Source organism: Dreissena polymorpha, chromosome 7 (genome assembly GCF_020536995.1).
Source record: "Dreissena polymorpha isolate Duluth1 chromosome 7, UMN_Dpol_1.0, whole genome shotgun sequence".
Classification (NCBI taxonomy): domain Eukaryota; kingdom Metazoa; phylum Mollusca; class Bivalvia; order Myida; family Dreissenidae; genus Dreissena; species Dreissena polymorpha.
In genome coordinates this window covers 313,283-331,377 of record NC_068361.1, presented here as the reverse complement: position 1 = coordinate 331,377, position 18,095 = coordinate 313,283, and the positions used below count along the sequence as shown (strand labels likewise).

General features: G+C 37.3%; 1 protein-coding gene across 1 annotated transcript; it reads right to left on the bottom strand.

Annotated features, from left to right (window-relative positions):
• Window positions 1-3,199: 3,199 nt before the first annotated feature.
• Window positions 3,200-8,236, bottom strand: LOC127837219 (uncharacterized). Its single transcript, XM_052364145.1, has 3 exons — window positions 7,900-8,236; window positions 6,066-7,072; window positions 3,200-4,018 (listed from the first exon to the last, which is right to left on the bottom strand). Exons 1-3 carry the CDS (start codon window positions 8,232-8,234, stop codon window positions 3,672-3,674), a joined length of 1,689 nt encoding a protein of 562 aa, XP_052220105.1. The 5' UTR covers window positions 8,235-8,236; the 3' UTR covers window positions 3,200-3,671.
• Between the last annotated feature and the right edge of the window lie 9,859 nt (window positions 8,237-18,095).

Genomic DNA, 18,095 nt, shown 5'->3' with positions numbered 1-18,095 from the left:
TGATTTTGATGAGAAAATAAAGTTATTTATTGTCCATGCGTTTCTATCCGGATCTATAAAATATTGATAAAACATCTCTGGTATGTTCACAAAGGCGCTTCAATACTTAGAAGGACAATTAACAATTTTTATTAGAGGCAACTCAATATCGGCAATGTGAAAAAGAGTCTATTCATGTGATCATTTTTTTTTAAATGTGCTGTTTGTTTCATAGTTTTTCCGAGTGATTTTTATTATTTCTGAATTGACTGCCATCATTTGAAATAGTATTAGAAGATAGTAACTCTATAATAATGACATCAAAGATTTATAAGTAGGCAGTAACAATAGATCTCTGGTGAACAGAATCCAACAGACTGCAAAAACATGGAAAAAAAGCTGCTAAACATATCCAAAATACACTTCCTTTGTGGCAAATAGATTATTCATATCACTTGGTTTAAATGAACATCTGTCGTACTATGGTATGTCATAAAACTTGTTTGTGTTAAATTTATGACTTTTTTGAAGTGAGATATTTTGGAGAGTTTTTGTAGTTGGATATGAACATGTGTATATATTGTTAACAGTATTTTAATAATGTATTATTTTGATGTTTTATATTTGTTTTGAATAAATATAACGAGATTTAGAAATCTTGTGTTTTCTAGTTTTTCTGATGTATAACATAATTAAAATACCGTAATTACTTTTTTTAGTGTCCAAAAGTTTTGATACACACATTTAAAAAATAAAAGGTGGTCTGAACATTTAGAAACAAATAATACAAGTGCCCGAAAATGTAGAGAGCCAAAAAATATTGCATTCACAAGCGGATACGGGTATGCACTATATATAGTGTCATTTTTTTCAACGAATAATAGCACGTGCTTGTAAAATACCACTGCATATAGAATACATGTCTTTTATATATTTTTCATTTTAAGCTGTTGAGTGAAACCACGGTCTATTAAAGGTTTCATCGTTATTTACACAATAACGCAAAGGTAATGGTAAATTATCTGCAGGTATTTAGCTGCCAGGTTTTATGACCTTAATCCGGTTGTGAAAACGCATGATCGAAGTGTGACCAGATAAGCGCAGCAGGGATAAAATCTGATCAAATAGCTCTGTAAGATGAACTGTCTAAAAGATAGAACCAATAGACGAAAACATGAGAATTTAGAGCAACGAACAAATATTACTTTGGCTTAAAATAGGAGTATCCAAAAACTTTAGTAATTACGGTACTACTTTATTACTTTTGTGCGAGAACAAACTATTAACAACCAGCCTGATAGCAATGTATAACGAACACATGTATATCTTGTAAATGTACGTATCACAGGTGTATTTGGCTGCTTTTGCACATTATGTGTAAATTTTTTGTTAAATTTGGAAAGTTTCGAGACTTTCTGGGCCACAAACCAGGGCTTTGCCTTCGACCCACTAAGCTCGGTGAAAATCTCCATATTTTAAGTTTTTTCACGTTTATATCTGTGTCAGTAAAATTGATGAAAGAAGTGTTTAACAATAATGCCCAGTTTAAAAACATAACTGGAGATCCGATTTAAAAAAAAAACGACGTACCCAAGATCTCAAAACACACCTCTCTTACTTCTCCTTTCCTTGCGTATGTAATTCACGTGTACACGAAATCCTTCACACTGTTCACTTGTAAACTTGCGTAATGCGCGTAACAAAGCGCTATCGACTAACTTCATATATTAGATCTTGAAATGTAAAATTGAACGTGTGCCGGGTCTTGCACGCCACACTCAGTCTCAACATACTGTCTCGTCACTTCTGTCGTTTTATTTATACATTCACACATGTTGGCTGGAACAGGACAGCTCTGGGCAAAGTGCTTAGAGTAAGTTTCTTACACCGGTCTTTTACGTTGAATTTGAATTTTTGTCTTTGACCTAGGGGCGTGACATTATGTTTATAACTTCTGTGAAGCTATTTGAAATTCAATCCATACTTGACAAAGCTACATTATGATACGAACAAAGCTGTCGTTGTTGATTTATGACTTTTAACATTGGACATCGAGTTCAATTCTTGATCTTGAACCAAGGAAATTGATTATTGTGTATGACCCTTGCAAGGTTTTTCTGCTATAAATGTGTTTGGTGTCATTGTGTGAGGTCATAGACCAAGTTCCTTACATATAACGTTCAATTTAGCCGAATTTTGCCCCTATTAGTACTTGATAAATTAGTTAAGGTGAATGTTCAACATCTCCGCATCACTGATTCTACTACAGGTATTCAGTTGAAACTATACTAGGGTTCTCGGGGTAACTTACCAAGTTTAAAACTTCTGACCTGTGTAGAGTTATGTCCCTTGTTGTGCCAAGAAACTTGGTTATGGTGAACGTAGAACATCCACATAGCACTTTTTCTACTGCACATATTCATTTGAAACCTCAAACGTGTTCATGGGTCACTGACTAAGTTCCATTACCCTGACCTATCACATATCTCTATATTTCCTCCATATGTTGATTGATTTTTGATTGAAATTCAATTGACAAATTGAAAAATTTGTTAAAGAGAGTATTCACGATTTTGTCAAATATTTATGAAAATATAAATTGTGTAAAATACTTATTATACACGTATTTCAATAAAAATTAAAATAAAAGTTAAGAAGAACACGTGTCGAAAAATTCGAAATAAGCCATATATTTAATTCTGAAATCGAAAATGTCTGTACAGTCGAATTCGCCTGTATATCATGCATGTACGATGTGAATCTAAATTTAGTTTTACGGATCATTTTAATTTCCTGAAACGATATCTATACATACGACACACGATCACTAAATCCGATCCTAAAAAGACGAATGCTTCGGTTATTGTAGGAAAATATGTACGAAATATCTTTGTCACAATCGGCTCGGGGCGCTAATTTGTTTTGCTGCATTTTATGAAATTCGTCTTCACTGTATATTTTTTCTTGTCTATTTTGTGTTATTGTAACATATTTTTATGACTATATTACAATTTAACACATATAAAAATCGTGCATACTCTCTGTAAGGTAAACGATCATCATCTCCCTGTCACTGTTTCCACAACAGGTATTCAGTTGAAACTAAACCCGTGTGCTCAGGATAGATGCGTTAGGTCATTGTTTAGTGCAATAAATATAAGTGACTTTGACACACCCAAACTTGCCTTCACAATATTTTTATTATTTGAATAAAGCATTGAAGATATAGTTAGTTCTATTATAAAACGCAAAAATGTATTTATATAATAAAAACACAATTTAGGGTTACACAATAATTAAAATGGAATGAGGTGAGATATTATTAAAGAGAGGCAAAACATAATAATGGCGATGTGGAAAACACGATGTGCCGCAAAGCAGTGTAAGAAAGAGAAAACATGGGGAGACTTAGTTTTGGGTTTACAAAAAACAAGAAGGATTTGCTTAATTTCGACAAACACGTTTAAAAGCGAAGAATGAAAATAAATGTGTAATACCACAAGCCGTCTTTGAATAAAGCAGGTTAAGTTCTTCAATTCAAATAAGTTAGTCAAACTGAACAGACACAAACTTAATAGAATGAATAGTGACTACATGTCACAATGAGCATAAATGATATCTGTTCCAACAAGCCAATGCATTGTAATTCTCTGAAACACGTTTGTATGTAATACAAGGCATACGTTGAGAAGTCAGGACACCTTTGTTTTGAACTCAATGATGATGTTGTAGTTCCTAAATGCAACAATCATCTTGCCCGTGCCTTCATTGAAGTAGACTGAGGTAGGATTGTACATATCAAGTTGTATGGTATTGAGGACTTTGTTGCCGTCCGTGTCAACTTGACTGACAGATTGTTTACCTAAGACAAACACCTGTCCAGTGGCTGCTACATGTAAGTTAAATATTATATCGTTCGTTCTAAATGCAGGATCCTGGAGCGTGGCTGTGATCGCTCCATCTCTCGTCAGTGTGAGAAGTGTGTCATAATATGTTGCGTAGATCCGCTTACCATCAGGACTCACTCCAACACCTTTAACTAATCATGTACACGTTACAATAACGTATGGAAACAAAAAGCTGTATATTGCTTATTGATCAGAAATTAGTCGACAACTACGTTAAACATGATATGTTAAATTTAACTTCCTGGACGTTTTTATAGGGGTAGAGTACGTTGTATTCTTTAACATATAACAAGCTTAAAACATTTTCAATAATTAACATCCCACACTAGCTGGCAATATTTATACATAATTCACTGTATTTAAATATAAAAAAAACATATTTTCATAATAAACAGAAACATCATTAAAAAAACTGTCGCTTTAGCGAGATTGGAGTAATTTGAAAAAACTATAGCATAGGAAGATGGTTTTTACAGTAAATAGCCAATTTCTGCTTATTCGCTATGTTGATACAAAATTGAACAAGAGTTCCGCGTTCGGAAACATATGCCCAAAAAAACAGGGCTTTGAACTAGTGACCCCAATTTCAAGAGGGGTCGTCTACTGTCCAAAGGCCAATGTACATGTGAAATATCAAGCCAATGGTCAATGTTTTACAAGATATTGATTGAAAACGCCTATAAAACTTATTTTTACAGTGACCTTGACCTTTGACCTTGCGACCCCTATTTTAATAAGGGTCATCTACTGTCCAAGGCCAATGCACATGGGAAGTATCTAGCCAATCGGTCAATTGGTTGACGAGTTATTGATTGGAAACGATTTTAACACATATTTTGACCTTGACCTTTGATCCAGTGACCAAAATTTCAATAGGGGTCATCTTCTGTCCAAGGCCAATGCACATGTGAAGTATCAGCCAATTGGTCAATTTGTTGACAAGTTATTGATTATAAACGATTTTCACACTTATTGTGACAGTTACATTGACCTTTGACGTAGTGACCCAAATTTCAATAGGGGTTTTCTACTGTCCAAGGCAAATGCATTTGTGAAGTATCAAGCAAATCGGTCAATTCGTAGACGAGTTATTGATCGCAAACGATTTTCATACCTAATGTGACAGTGACATTGACCTTTGACCTCGTGACCCCAATTTTAATAGGGGTCATATAATGTCCAAGGCCAATGCACATGTGAAGTATCAAGCCAATCGGTCAATTCTATGGCGAGTTATAGATCGGAAACGAACTGGTATACCGACAGACAGACAGTCAGACCGACCGACATCCAGCAAAACAATATACCCCATCTTCTTCGAAGGATAAGAGGTTGTGGGCATAAAAATGAATAATAAATGGCATAAATGCATAAATTATTTTCGTATTGAGGTAATATCAATCTTTACGCCGGTTGTGAGGGTTAAAAAAACTATACTAGCACTTTGTATACTCCCAGTGGTAGCCTTGATTTTCGGACCCATTTGAATAAGTTTAGTTTAAAGTGGGTCATTTTCAAGATCAAAATAATGGCAGGTTATATGGGTGTATTAAGAGTCTAAGGATTAAAATCCACACAATTATCAAAGCTTGGTAGCAAGCGGTATGCGTCATGCAGGGTTAATCAAGGGTGTGGATCTTCTGAATAAGTCCAATTTCGAAGTAAAACAAGGTCAAGGTCAATGTCAAAATGGTTTCAGGTGATGAGGGTGTATTGACAGTGTTAAAAGACATCTTCCATGCTTAAGTATCAAACCTTTCTAGGAAAAATTATACATATTTTACAAATCGTGTCATTTTGGGTTCATCTTGTACTAATAGACAAACGGAAGAACCGAAATGCCAATCGCTTTTTTCCTCCCTGTATCTGTAAATGCTTGGGGCATACAAATCACTTGACGTTTCCAATGCTTGTTGTTTCATTTTGGGGCAAATACAAAGTCTCTAATGGATATGGTGTCCGCCTAGCGAAAGTGAGGTCACGGCATCCATCCCCACTGTAAGAGCGTTTTTTTTAATCTCCAAAAATACACCAATTACTCGCTCTACCCAGGAAACGGACTCGAGGGTATTTCAATGAGCCTGAGGCTTTCAATGCAATCGAGCTTTAATAAAAGGTTGAAACTAGTTTAATGTACTTATTGTATTTGGCAAATCAATACAAAAAATAGCAACTTACTAGCGTTTCCTAGCGACTTATCCTCATATAACGTCTTCACTAGCCCCCCATCCATGGTGTATTGACACACTGCAGTACAGGACGATACAAACAGGTCGCCCTGGTGATACGCAATACCGCAACATACATGGTTGATATGTACAGTATTAAAATTTATAATTCTCCCTTTGTCGACTCGTAAGAAAAGAATCTCATTAATAGTGCCACCGTCACTAACTGTCAACGCCACCTCGTTAGTTGATATATAACTCATGGACCTCGGACAAGTAGGTAGTTGTAGTTGCTCTATTAAATTGTAAGCCTTATCCAGGAGTTTCACACTCTTATTGTCGAAGTCAGCAATGACTAATTCCCCATTGGACGACTCGCATATGCCCGTTATGAAACAATTCCACTTATTAGTCTCCTTTCCCACGTTGTATGGTGACCTGTCTTGAATACTTACAACCTTGTTAGGGTCAACGACATGATGTGACACAGATTCTCGACTGACGATACTTCCTAACTCTTTACAAGAAGCAAGAAACTGCGTTAAGTCCTTGTTGTGGTGGAATTCAATGGCTACAATTGAAGTTGCTTTGCAAAGAAATAAATCTGCAGTCGCGGCTTGGTCTAAACATTTTCTGTATATAATAAACGATCGATCAGGTGACATTGTGGTTATGTCTTTAATGTTATATCCCTTTATCTTTGAAATTAATTCAACGCAATGTTTTCTTATATTTTCCGAAGAATTCTTTAATGTAGAGTGCAACTCTTCTAATTTTTTTTCTGTATTTTGTTGAAGTCGGTCTAGATTGTCATTAATCTGTCGACGCACATCAACTATTTCTTTCAACACTTTTTCGTATGACGTTTGGAGAGACGTAATATTTTCTTCACCCATTTTTACCATATCCTCTAGACGTTTTACTAATGATTCAATTCTAGTCTTCATTTGAGCTAGGTCGATGGGTCGTGTGAAAGATTTAACCTCGTCAGTCAATAGAACTACATCACTGCATTTCCTGAAAAATTATATATACACAAATGGTATTATAATAATTAACTGTTGCAATATATATATTATATATATATATATATATAATGATTATTTTTATTGATTTATCGTATTGCACATTTCTATGTTCTATGAAAAGTAGCATATTTAGGTTGAACATCGGGAGTCATGATATTTATTCAACTTTGTACTATCGGCAGTGCCGATTATGGATTATCGGCACCTGAGGAATGGGCTAATAATTTAACTGCATGCATATTACAATTAGACTGCATTCAACGAAAACGGAGTGTTGTGTTACGCAATCAAACGTATTTGTTTGAGAAAAGAATTCTATTCAAACATACATTATGCTTTGTTCAGGACAATCAATCATAAACATAATTGTGACAGTTATGTCATGTCTTTTTTTCACGCATAAAACGAAAAGAAAAACTGTAGTTAAACAGTTCCACGTAAGCAAACAGTTGTCCTGCAATCATGGTTGGATTAATATTCAAATATTTATATATTGATGTATTGATATAAACATATCTGCATAGTGTGTGTTCTTTAGAATATTTAATAAAGAAATAAATGGTACCATACAACATTTGTAATAAAATGGATAAAATTCCAATTGTCCAACTTTCACAATGGCACACCTGACAAGAAAGGCTATTGCTAATAAATGCATTTATGGACAGCATCGCCAAAATCGCTCGTATTTAGCTCGAAACAATAAACAAACACATCAAGTTATACTATTATGTATGGATAGCGAGCTACGAAACAAACAGTTGATTTGGCCTATGTGCTAATACTTTATAGAATTAAACTTATTGAACCACTTACTTGTGATTACGGAGATGACAGACGTAACAGAGCAGCTTTTCATCATCTTCACAGAACATCGTCAGTTTCTCAGATTTGTGCTCCTCACATAACTCCAGTGTATCATCCACTGTTTTAGATACAGGCCAAATTTCACCTCCCTTTTCCTCAATTACTGAATGACTTTTGTGAAACTTATTGTGCGTTAACACACAACTGTCACAGAAATAATTTGAACATTTCTGACAATAAAACAGCCCTTCCTTATGTATGCCATCATCCTCGCAGATTGAACAACACACGTCGTAAACACCGTCCGAGCTTTTGTGCTGTGATGTTTCCAACTTGGTCGCCATTGTTTGTATGAAACTACTTTCGATTTCCCTATATTCAAAATGTGTGCTGCAGTTGTGTTTATATGTTCGATAGGCCTGACATATTTTGTCGTTTGGTTTACAAGGGGTGCTCTATCTTGGTTGATTTCTGTTTAATTTTTAGAATAAATACTGACTCTGAGGAAAATTTGTGATTATGTGTTGTACCTTATTAAAAGTTCGATTTACAAATTTTACTTATTACACGTTCATACGATAACAGAAATGCATGGCTCTGGTGATTGCTCTTGCAAAAATTCAAGCTCTTTCAAAGGCGATTACAAAGATCGTTACATACATCAGAACTGCCTTGGAAATAATCTGTGCATCTTGATTTTTATGAAATACGAAGCGATAGATCTTGAAAAGTACCAACGTATTTTTGATTGAAGCGATTCGCGTGCACAGAGTATACAAATACAGGTTTATGTGTTACATGTTGGGGAAATCTAAAAAGGATTTATTAAAAACAAATTGGTTTCATCCATTTAAAATGGTGTTGATTGTAACCACGCCGTTTACAAAGACGTTTTCTTATTGAAGAAAATACATATATCAATATATGTCGAAGTCAACATTAATGTTTCGGGTTAATGCATATTTTGCTTATATCGAGTGACCTGAATCAAGCCAACTGTGTGTGACTAAGTAAAATAGTCACAAAAGGAACAGGCATCACTTTAATTTGACCTACGTATAAAACTAACACTTCGGTAATATAACGCATCAAACGATTCAGTAGACTGATAATTGTTACATTCGACAGAGTAATGAATGATGAAGAGGCACTTCTGAAAACATTTTACATTATTACAAATAACTTATTAAACATGAGTGAAAGAAATCCGAACAGTTGGGATAAGTCAGTGACCTGAACAAAGAAAGGTGAGGGCACATTAATTTGTATATTAATTTATTGCAACATTTTTTCTCGCAATTAAGTCATGCAAACTAGATGATAAATTAGTGTTTTTAATTTACGGTACATTGAACATGGTTATGGTACAAAAGTAATCAATCATAGTAGAGTTATTTCTTTACTAGAAACGTGCGTGCGATCATGATATCGCAAGTCAGGTTTCTTTAATGTGCAACAATTTAAACAAACGAGGAGAGCATTTTAGCAATCTCGAAGAAACGAGTTAGTCAGCCAATCAACTCTATAACTGTCCGAATATCCTAGAAGTCCCTTCTCTTTAAGTTTAATGATCGCAGGACTCGTTGTTTGCGACGTACAGATAGTGATATATCTCGTGTTTTTACAGTAAATCACACATTTGACGACAGAAAGTCCTTCCTGAAAATACCTTACGATCAACACGTTTCTTTCGGCCGTATGGTCATTGGTAAAAGTTAAATTTATGCAACAAACAATTTAATTGACCCACTAACTCGTTGGAACGAGTTAGCTAAGTCGCACATCGGGATTGCTAAATATATCTCCTCTTTTGTTCAATGCATCCCTCCTTTATTTGCTGCACCGCTCTGTTTTTTCACCGAACACCTCTTTTATATAGTTTTCACTCATCTTTTTTTCTATCTCGTTCAGATTTCACTCCTCTTTCTTTTATCTCGTTCCCTCGACTAAGTTAGTAGTTTGTACGAGCTTACTCGTTTCGATAAAATAGTTAGACGTTCCCTCGAGTAAGTATGTCGTGGGAACGAGATAGAAAAATAGGAACGCAATTTCAAAAAAGTTGGAGTGAATTTCACCTCTTTGCTACTGTAGCAAACTGACAAATTGACCATATTTTACAATGTTCAATGTTCATAACACCTTATGCAATATTATATAATTGAATCTTTTTAAGTCGATCATTGTGTTTTTGTATTCAAAAGAAATCACTATTTATTTGCAAAATAGACCGTCGGAAAAATTCCGAGCGTCACTCGTGCTTTAAGAATATCCCACTTGACTTATCGAATTAATTCCTTATAAAAGATATTAACAAGCGTTTACATTGAACTGTGTTCCATTTTCTCTGAAAAAGCAAGCACATTTTGTTTTATTTGGGGATGATGATTCGTTTTGTTACCATCGTCTTTTAACCTACACAGAACGCTGCGCTGTGTATTGTTGGTGGTAAAACCAGCCTGCCGTCTGTTACACGTTTTTCAAGAAAGATCTGGTGTAAACAGTGTTTTATATTTAATATTCCCGCTTTATATACTAAATTACTTTACAAATAAACTAAAGATAAAATGTTACATTTTTGCCATTTAACAGATTCTCCGGACTGTAACTTAAGCATTCGTTAGGCGCTTTTATAATTATTTACCAAACATGTTTACTGTTTGAGACTGAGACTGTGTGCCATGTGTTAAAACCGTATTGCACCTCAAACGTCAGTCACACATAAGCTTGCGCAGACTGTAACTTCCTCATTCATCGTTTTTTTTAAAAATAATTTACCACAAAGTTTCAACATTTAAAGAAAGGTTGTTGCACAAGTGAAAGATCAATATTAAACTAACGACAAAGTGTGCATGATTCAGCTTGTTAAATTATATCGAGCATTATTGACAATGGACTCGAAATGTTGCAACGGGTTTAATGAGTCAGTAGTTTTTCTCATTACATTTGAAACAATCTCATAGTTTAAAGCGGTACTGAATCTGACACTGTCAACTTTTGTGGGTGTATAAAGCTGTGTACCGATTAGACTAACTCACCTAATAAAGCGCTGAACTACACATTATTTCTTATGCTATCTCCTACTTCTGATTCAAATTAGACAGTTGTGAGCTACTGGCCTCCAAATTTCAGTTTTTCTCTTGTAAACCAGGTTACCCAGGACATGTTTGAGAAGGTTAACTGATCGCATATATATTATTAAAATAACCGTTGAATAATCCAAACAAAATCAAAACGCGTCGGACGAATCCCCCAAAACTCCTGTCCATCAGGCAGCGATTTGAACCCGAAATATATAAGAACACATGTGTCAGACTCACGTGATGAATAATTCAATCATTTGTTTTTCCATTATAAGACCTTAATACTTCTATATTTATTGGACCATAAGAATCCAGTGGTTTAAATTACCCCTATTCCACTCTTCTAACTCAAATTACTGAATCAACCCCGGAGCACTTTCATAAACAAAAATACACGAAGATGCATACAGCAATTTTAATATCGGTATTTACAAATAGATTACATAAGATATAATTCTATTACATAACATAAGGCGCGTATCATAATATGCGAGGATATAATACTTATGTGAATAGTATGATATATGTGAATATTAATAAACGGACATGTGACATGAAAAAAACAGAAGCAATATTTATAAATCGAACATGTGTTTATGTATGAAGATTTCTATTTACATGTATATAAACATATTTAAATATTGACTAGTTCGACAACGCATTCAGTGAAAACACAAGATGTGATTCTTTTAAGAAACGAGTAACGCTTACGAATATCCAACATATGAGATTCATACATATTTGTTCACGGTTATCTCCCGTTTGCATATAATTTTAATGATGTGCCTGTTGTGATGAGTCATCATCCAATTATTTGTCGTATCTTAGACATGCCTTGAACAGAATCAGGTTAAACACGATAATTAAGCATGTCCTATGACGAGATTGTCCACGTGAATGGGCCCATCCACGCACGTTTGTGAGTACACGTCAAACCAGTCACGGCCATTGGTGGAGCAGATACGCTTGTGCATGATTCCGTTAGTGTCACATTGGATGTAATTGTGAGGCTCGCCTTGTACCCGGAAGTAATACCGACCAGCGTTGGTGTTCTCCGTGGTGCACGGCTCACTGTAAGGTTTCTTCGAGAACGGGTACTCCTTAAGCTGTGACGGGTGCAGCTTCAAGTCGTTGGCCATCAAAGGCAACCCGCCAGGGCTACCGGTGCCTTGTGACACGCCAGCGTTTGTGCCGCGCCATTTTTGAAGGACTGTGTTCAATTGGTTCGAGCTTGGGTTTGGAAGCGATTCGCTGAAAAAGGAACTGCTTTGCGTACGCTCTGCGAAATTACCTTGGCGTGCCCCTTGTTCATTCACTGCCCTCTGTCCCGATCCGAAGGCCAGACCCTGCGCTTGAGCCAATTCTAAAGCCTGTTGCGCCCAGGATTCCATTTGGGACGCACCCTGGCTTGGTGGCACTACCGGGACCGATCCACCCCCTTCACCACCTGCTGTTGACCACATGTCAACTTGGGATGAGCCTTCAAACTGCATGAAGTCCTGCCCTTGACCCTGCGTTTGACCTTGACCCTGGTTTGTTCCACCTCTCTGGTCTAGGATTGACACTATATCTAGTTGACTTGGTGACAGTCCGAGCTCTTGGGCTAACCTTTGACCTGGGGCTAGGTTTGATGTCTGCATCTGTATTGAACCTTGACCTTGACCAAAACCCTGATCCACAGGCACACCCTGACCCTGTACCGATACTTTTACATTCGACGATTGCATTTCGGACCTTGTTATGGTTTGGCCTGGTGAGGAAAACTTACCCTGAGCAGTACCTTGCGCTTGACCTGACTTCTGGCTCTGATTCACACCTTGTGTATTCGATGAACCCTGCTGCAATTTTCCAGTGTTATTTGTGGAATTCTGACCTTGTCCCGAGCCAGTTTCTTGAGCGGAAATTATGGTTCTATTAGCAAACATCTCTTGGGTGGATTCGAAAGAAGACAAAGCAATCAGTGGATCTTGACCTTGTTCTGTGACGTCAAATCCACTACCCATGACATCAAACCTAACCCCTTGCGATGTCAAAGCGTCCGCAGCATTGCTCAGGCCTATGCCCTTTGCTGCGCCGGTTCCCACGTCATTTCTACCACCAAAGTCCTGAGATAGAGATCGAACGGTCATTTTGACAGTTGGTTCTCCGGCGAAAGGCGAAATTTTATCTGGACGCCGTATGTCAGTAGATTTTGAACTGTTGCTCGAACGGCTTTGGGCGGATGTCTCGACTGATGATCTGACAACAGAGCCGCCGTTACGTGAGGGAGGCTGGGAGTCTTGCCTGTTTCTCTGTTGATCGTTTGACGAGATGCTAGACGAACGCTGTACATTGGCGTTGATTGCCGTTCGCCTGACGGATCCACCGCTTCCGGAAGTGGATTGTACCACAGCGTTCGTTTGTGATGGATCGAGCGACGAGTCCCCGGATGCTCCCAGAGATGATGCACTGAATTCCGTGCGTCGGAAAGAGCCCCTAATGCCGCCGCTTGTTTCAACGTTAATAGGAGGCGGGATGCTATTTGATGACGTCATTGACGATCGCTGCGCAGATTCATTAATCGCCGTGCGTCGTATAGCGCCACTTCCTGACTCCTTAAACGACGCTAACTGAGCGTTAACATTAGCGCCCGCGGTTGCTTGTTGTCCGCTTTGTTTAGGTGTACCTGACGTTTCCCGCGTTGCAGAGCTAGACCCAGAACCTCGGAGGTTATCGCCTTGGACCGCTCTATTTACTTGGTTAAACGTACTAGTCCCTGAATCCTGAGTTACCGATTGTGAACTAGATCTACGAAGGTTTCCGCCTTGTCCTGATGTATTTCCTTGATTTTGAATGCTAGCCGCACTAAAACCCGTTCCGCTGTTCGCCAACAGCGATCCGGTTCTACGGATATTTTCGCCTTGACCAACTGCATTGCCTTGTTCACGCATGTTAGCTGCACCAAAGATCGCTTCCCGGTTTGCGGAATTTGACCCGCCTTGAGCAGTCCTACCACTTTGATCGAGCAGCCTTACGTCCACCATTCCCTGACTGCCTCCAATTTTTCCCGATTGGTCCATATCATTGTAAGTCCGGAAACCGAACGTGTAATAGTCACAGAAATTCTCCCTAACTTTGCCTTTGAATTCCTGAGCGGGCACGCACGTCTGGGTGTGCTCCTGGAAAAGGTAACCGGCGCCGCATGAAATGCTGTAAACGTTGAAAGAGTCGCACTGCAGGTACATGGTCATGTCGCATGGGTGCCGATACATGTAGCTCGCGTCCGCAACGGGCGCGCGGTTGCAGGGATTGATGAGACTTGGTAATACGCAGGCTATGTCCCATTGACTCCACACCTCCCCGGGGGTGCACATCCGCTCCCAGGCCTTGCCCCAGATATCGCAGTGAATGAACTTGGACAGGTTGCCAGGGAACGGGAAGAAGAGCTTGTCTGCAAAAATAGTGCGAAAATAACGATAATATTAATGAACGCTTATATAGAAATAAATATACTAGACATCCCTAATTTTGGAAATAAATTGATCCAATTTAGAAGGATGGGAAAGTCCACTAGGCATAAATGGGTAAAAGTGTAAGTATGCGTAATCGCCGCTATTCTGTAAGCTCTGTGGTTGGTAGAAGCGCTTCTCAGCCCAGCGATCCGGGCTCAATTCCGGCGCATGTGAGTTTTGGTCACCATGCCGAACATGTGGGTTTTCCTCCGGGTACTCAGGTCCCCCCACCCCGCACCCACATAACAAAATACCATACCAAATTTGAATATCTTTTAATTAATATGTTTTCCTGGAAAGTGCAGCCATAATAAACTACTCGCCCCCAACTTTCATGAGAAAGTTAATTCGGTAGGAGTGCACATAATGCAGCCTCGGGCGCACCCTGGGTCGTAAAATACAAGCACAATCAAACTCGCACTCACTTTCAAGGATGGCTTGTCTCGTGCACGGGTTATCGGTAACAGCCGGAAGTGGCAGCTCGCAGGAGGCGGTGAGTCCTGCCCTCTCACCGACACACTGACCACACCCTTCGTGGAACAGCTGGCAATTAAGCAATGAACACGCGTGTAGTATCAATCAATAGACGCGCGTGTAGTATCAATCAATAGACACGCGTGTGGTATCAATCAATAAACACGCGTGTAGTATCAATCAATAGACGCGCGTGTAGTATCAATCAATAGACACGCGTGTAGTATCAATTAATAGACACGCGTGTAGTATCAATCAATAAACACGCGTGTAGTATCAATCAATAGACGCGCGTGTAGTATCAATCAATAGACACGCGTGTAGTATCAATCAATAGCCACACGTGAAGTATCAATCAATAAACACGCGTGTAGTATCAATTAATAGACACGCGTGTATTACCTATCAATAGACACGCGTGTAGTATCAATATATCTACACACGCATATAGTTACAATCAATAGACGCGCGTGTAACAACAACCAATAGACACGCGTGTAGTATCAATCAATAGACGCGCGTGTAGTATCAATTAATAGACACGCTTGTTATATAATAAGGAGAGATTTATACAGCGAAGCTATGTTATTTTGTATTTTACAACAATAATTATGGCTGTGTTCTGTTTTTCACTACGATGATCTGAACATATAGAGAATATTTGTTGGATTCGGTGGATTATCGATTTTAATTCACGAGTGATCATAGAAAATGATATTTTCACGAGTGGCGCAGCCACGAGTGAAAATATATATTTTCTATGATCACGAGTGAATTAAAATCGATTATCCACCGAATCCAACAAATTTCCTTTTTATTTTATGCTTTTTTTCACAGTTTATATATATTGTTAAAGAGTTTAACTAAAGAATTTCGCTGTGATAATGACGTCATTCGTCAAAAAATGACGTCATTTCACAGTAAACAATGAAAATTATCAATAATTTTCACTGATAATTTTCACTGTTTGAAACAGTGAAATTATCAGTTTTAATTCACTTATATTTCTCTATAAACCCCCGGAAAGCATACAATAAAAAACAATATGCGTCGCGCTTTTGAAAAAAAAACGGGGTTAATTCATGCGCGAAGATTTTCATCCCAGATAATAAGCATGTGCCCTTCACACAGGCTAAACAGGGAGGATACTTTTCGCGGGTATAGTAGTTTTTGTACAAGGAGGGTCTCTTCTAACAAAACTCCAGACAAGGCGGAAAGAGACGTCGCTGGTTAACCTGTGTGGACTGCAAATGATATCTCTTTAACTTGTAACACAAAGCGTAGTCCAATTATTTTAGTTGACAAACATATTTGCCAGCATCTGGACTTGCGAACAAGTGTATTTGGCATTGTTTTTTTTTTACATTGATGGCGTTTTCAGACCAAATTGCAGATTCCGTATCCTTCGAAAGCATGTCTAGTTCACCAAAATGCCTACCTTTCCCTGTTCCGGCTGATAATACACTAAAAAACTTGACTTATAATTAAGTCGCGTTCTTAGAAAACTGGGCATGATGCATGTGCGTAAAGCAGTCCGCACAGGCTAATCAGGGACGACACTTTCCGCTTTTATGACATTTTTCGTTTTAATGAAGTCTCTTTTTAGCAAAACTCCAATTTAGACGGAAAGTATTGTCCCTGATTAGCCTGTGCGAACTGCACAGGCTTATCTTGGACGACACTTTACGCACATGCTTTACGCCCGGTTTTTTTCAGAACACGACTCATTTACTTGTACACTCGTATTTAACTTCTTTGTAAAGCAATATTTATCAGCTTGTTTAAAACTTTATAATGTAATCTCGTGTAAGATTTAGCTTCATTAACGAAAACAGCTGTCGTCTTAAATTATAAATAAAAAGTACATCGATCAGGAAATTAATATTTTATACGCCGCCTATTTATATGATCCCTGCACTTTTACCTTAGAAGGATCAGTGTAATAAATCTCATATATGTCAAATATGCATGTCCCTAAACCTTCTATTTATGAGAAATATTGCTGTGATATAGTAGATTTATTCAATGTCATTTCGCTTCATGTGGTTGCATTTGAAATTAGTTACTTTCATTATACAGCGATGCTTTACTCTATAGTCTGAATCACTAGGGTTATAAATATTAAACAGCTATAATTAACTGAAAATATAATAATTATGCAAAGAGTAATTATTTCACGTATTCAGTGCGTAACTGATTAGTAACCGTTAATACTATTGTAATATTCATAATTTTTTATGGTTACAATGCGCCTGTCAAAAGATGAGCGATCGTTCGTAAATCAACAGAAAATTACATTGTTGTAAACGTTTGGTTTACAAAGGTAAGCATAAATAAAGCTTGTTCGTGGTTATGTTTGCGTATAACATTTAACGATTGCGTCGGTCGTATGGGGAACCACAATAAACGGCGAATATTTTAATTGCACTTATTTTTAACACTTTGAAGGAATTTCTATTAAGGAAACTCTTTGTAAGATTGATTTTTTTGTTTTATTATCTATTTTAATTGATCTAACCTCAAAATGAGCACTTTTATTAAACCAGTGTATAATATGCGATATTTTGGGCTACATACATGTTATTGTATTGATGGGACATTTAACGTTTATTTGTAATTTTCGGTTTAAAAGTATGATCGAAACTAAACAACAGTCTATTTAAAAATAACTTCCGAAAGGAAATATGAAAATGTCCATTTACCGTGCAATTCAAACCAGATTTGAGTTTGTTGCAAATGAAATCGTATACATGCCCAACCTATATTGTTCAAAAGTCAGAAGTACATGTACAATTAAAATGAGAGTTTACTCTATCAATTAAACGACTTCAATAAAACTAAATGACAATTATTACGACAAATCTACCTGATTAGACAATCAATAATAATAATAATTTAATGAAAACAACAACAATACATTTCCATCACGTGATCCATCAAATAGAATGACGTCGCAGATACATTATTATATATGAATAACACCAGGAGGGCATTGAAAATGAATTAATAAAAATAAAGTGCATCCACCTGATTAACCAAATATATCAGCCGCGCTCCGAGAAAACGGGACTTAATGCATGTGCTCAAAGTGTCGTCCCAGATTAGCCTGTGCAGTTTACGAAGGCTTATCTGGAAAGACACTTTCCGCTTTTAAGTTTAC

Excerpts from the sequence above, each read along its gene's own strand:
- LOC127837219 (XM_052364145.1), bottom strand. The coding sequence starts at position 8,234 with ATGGCGACCAAGTTGGAAACATCACAGCACAAAAGCTCGGACGGTGTT. Across the intron at positions 7,073-7,899 it reads TGTCATCTCCGTAATCACAA|GAAATGCAGTGATGTAGTTC; the intron begins GTAAGTGGTTCA and ends ATAATTTTTCAG. Across the intron at positions 4,019-6,065 it reads TAAGTCGCTAGGAAACGCTA|TTAAAGGTGTTGGAGTGAGT; the intron begins GTAAGTTGCTAT and ends GTACATGATTAG.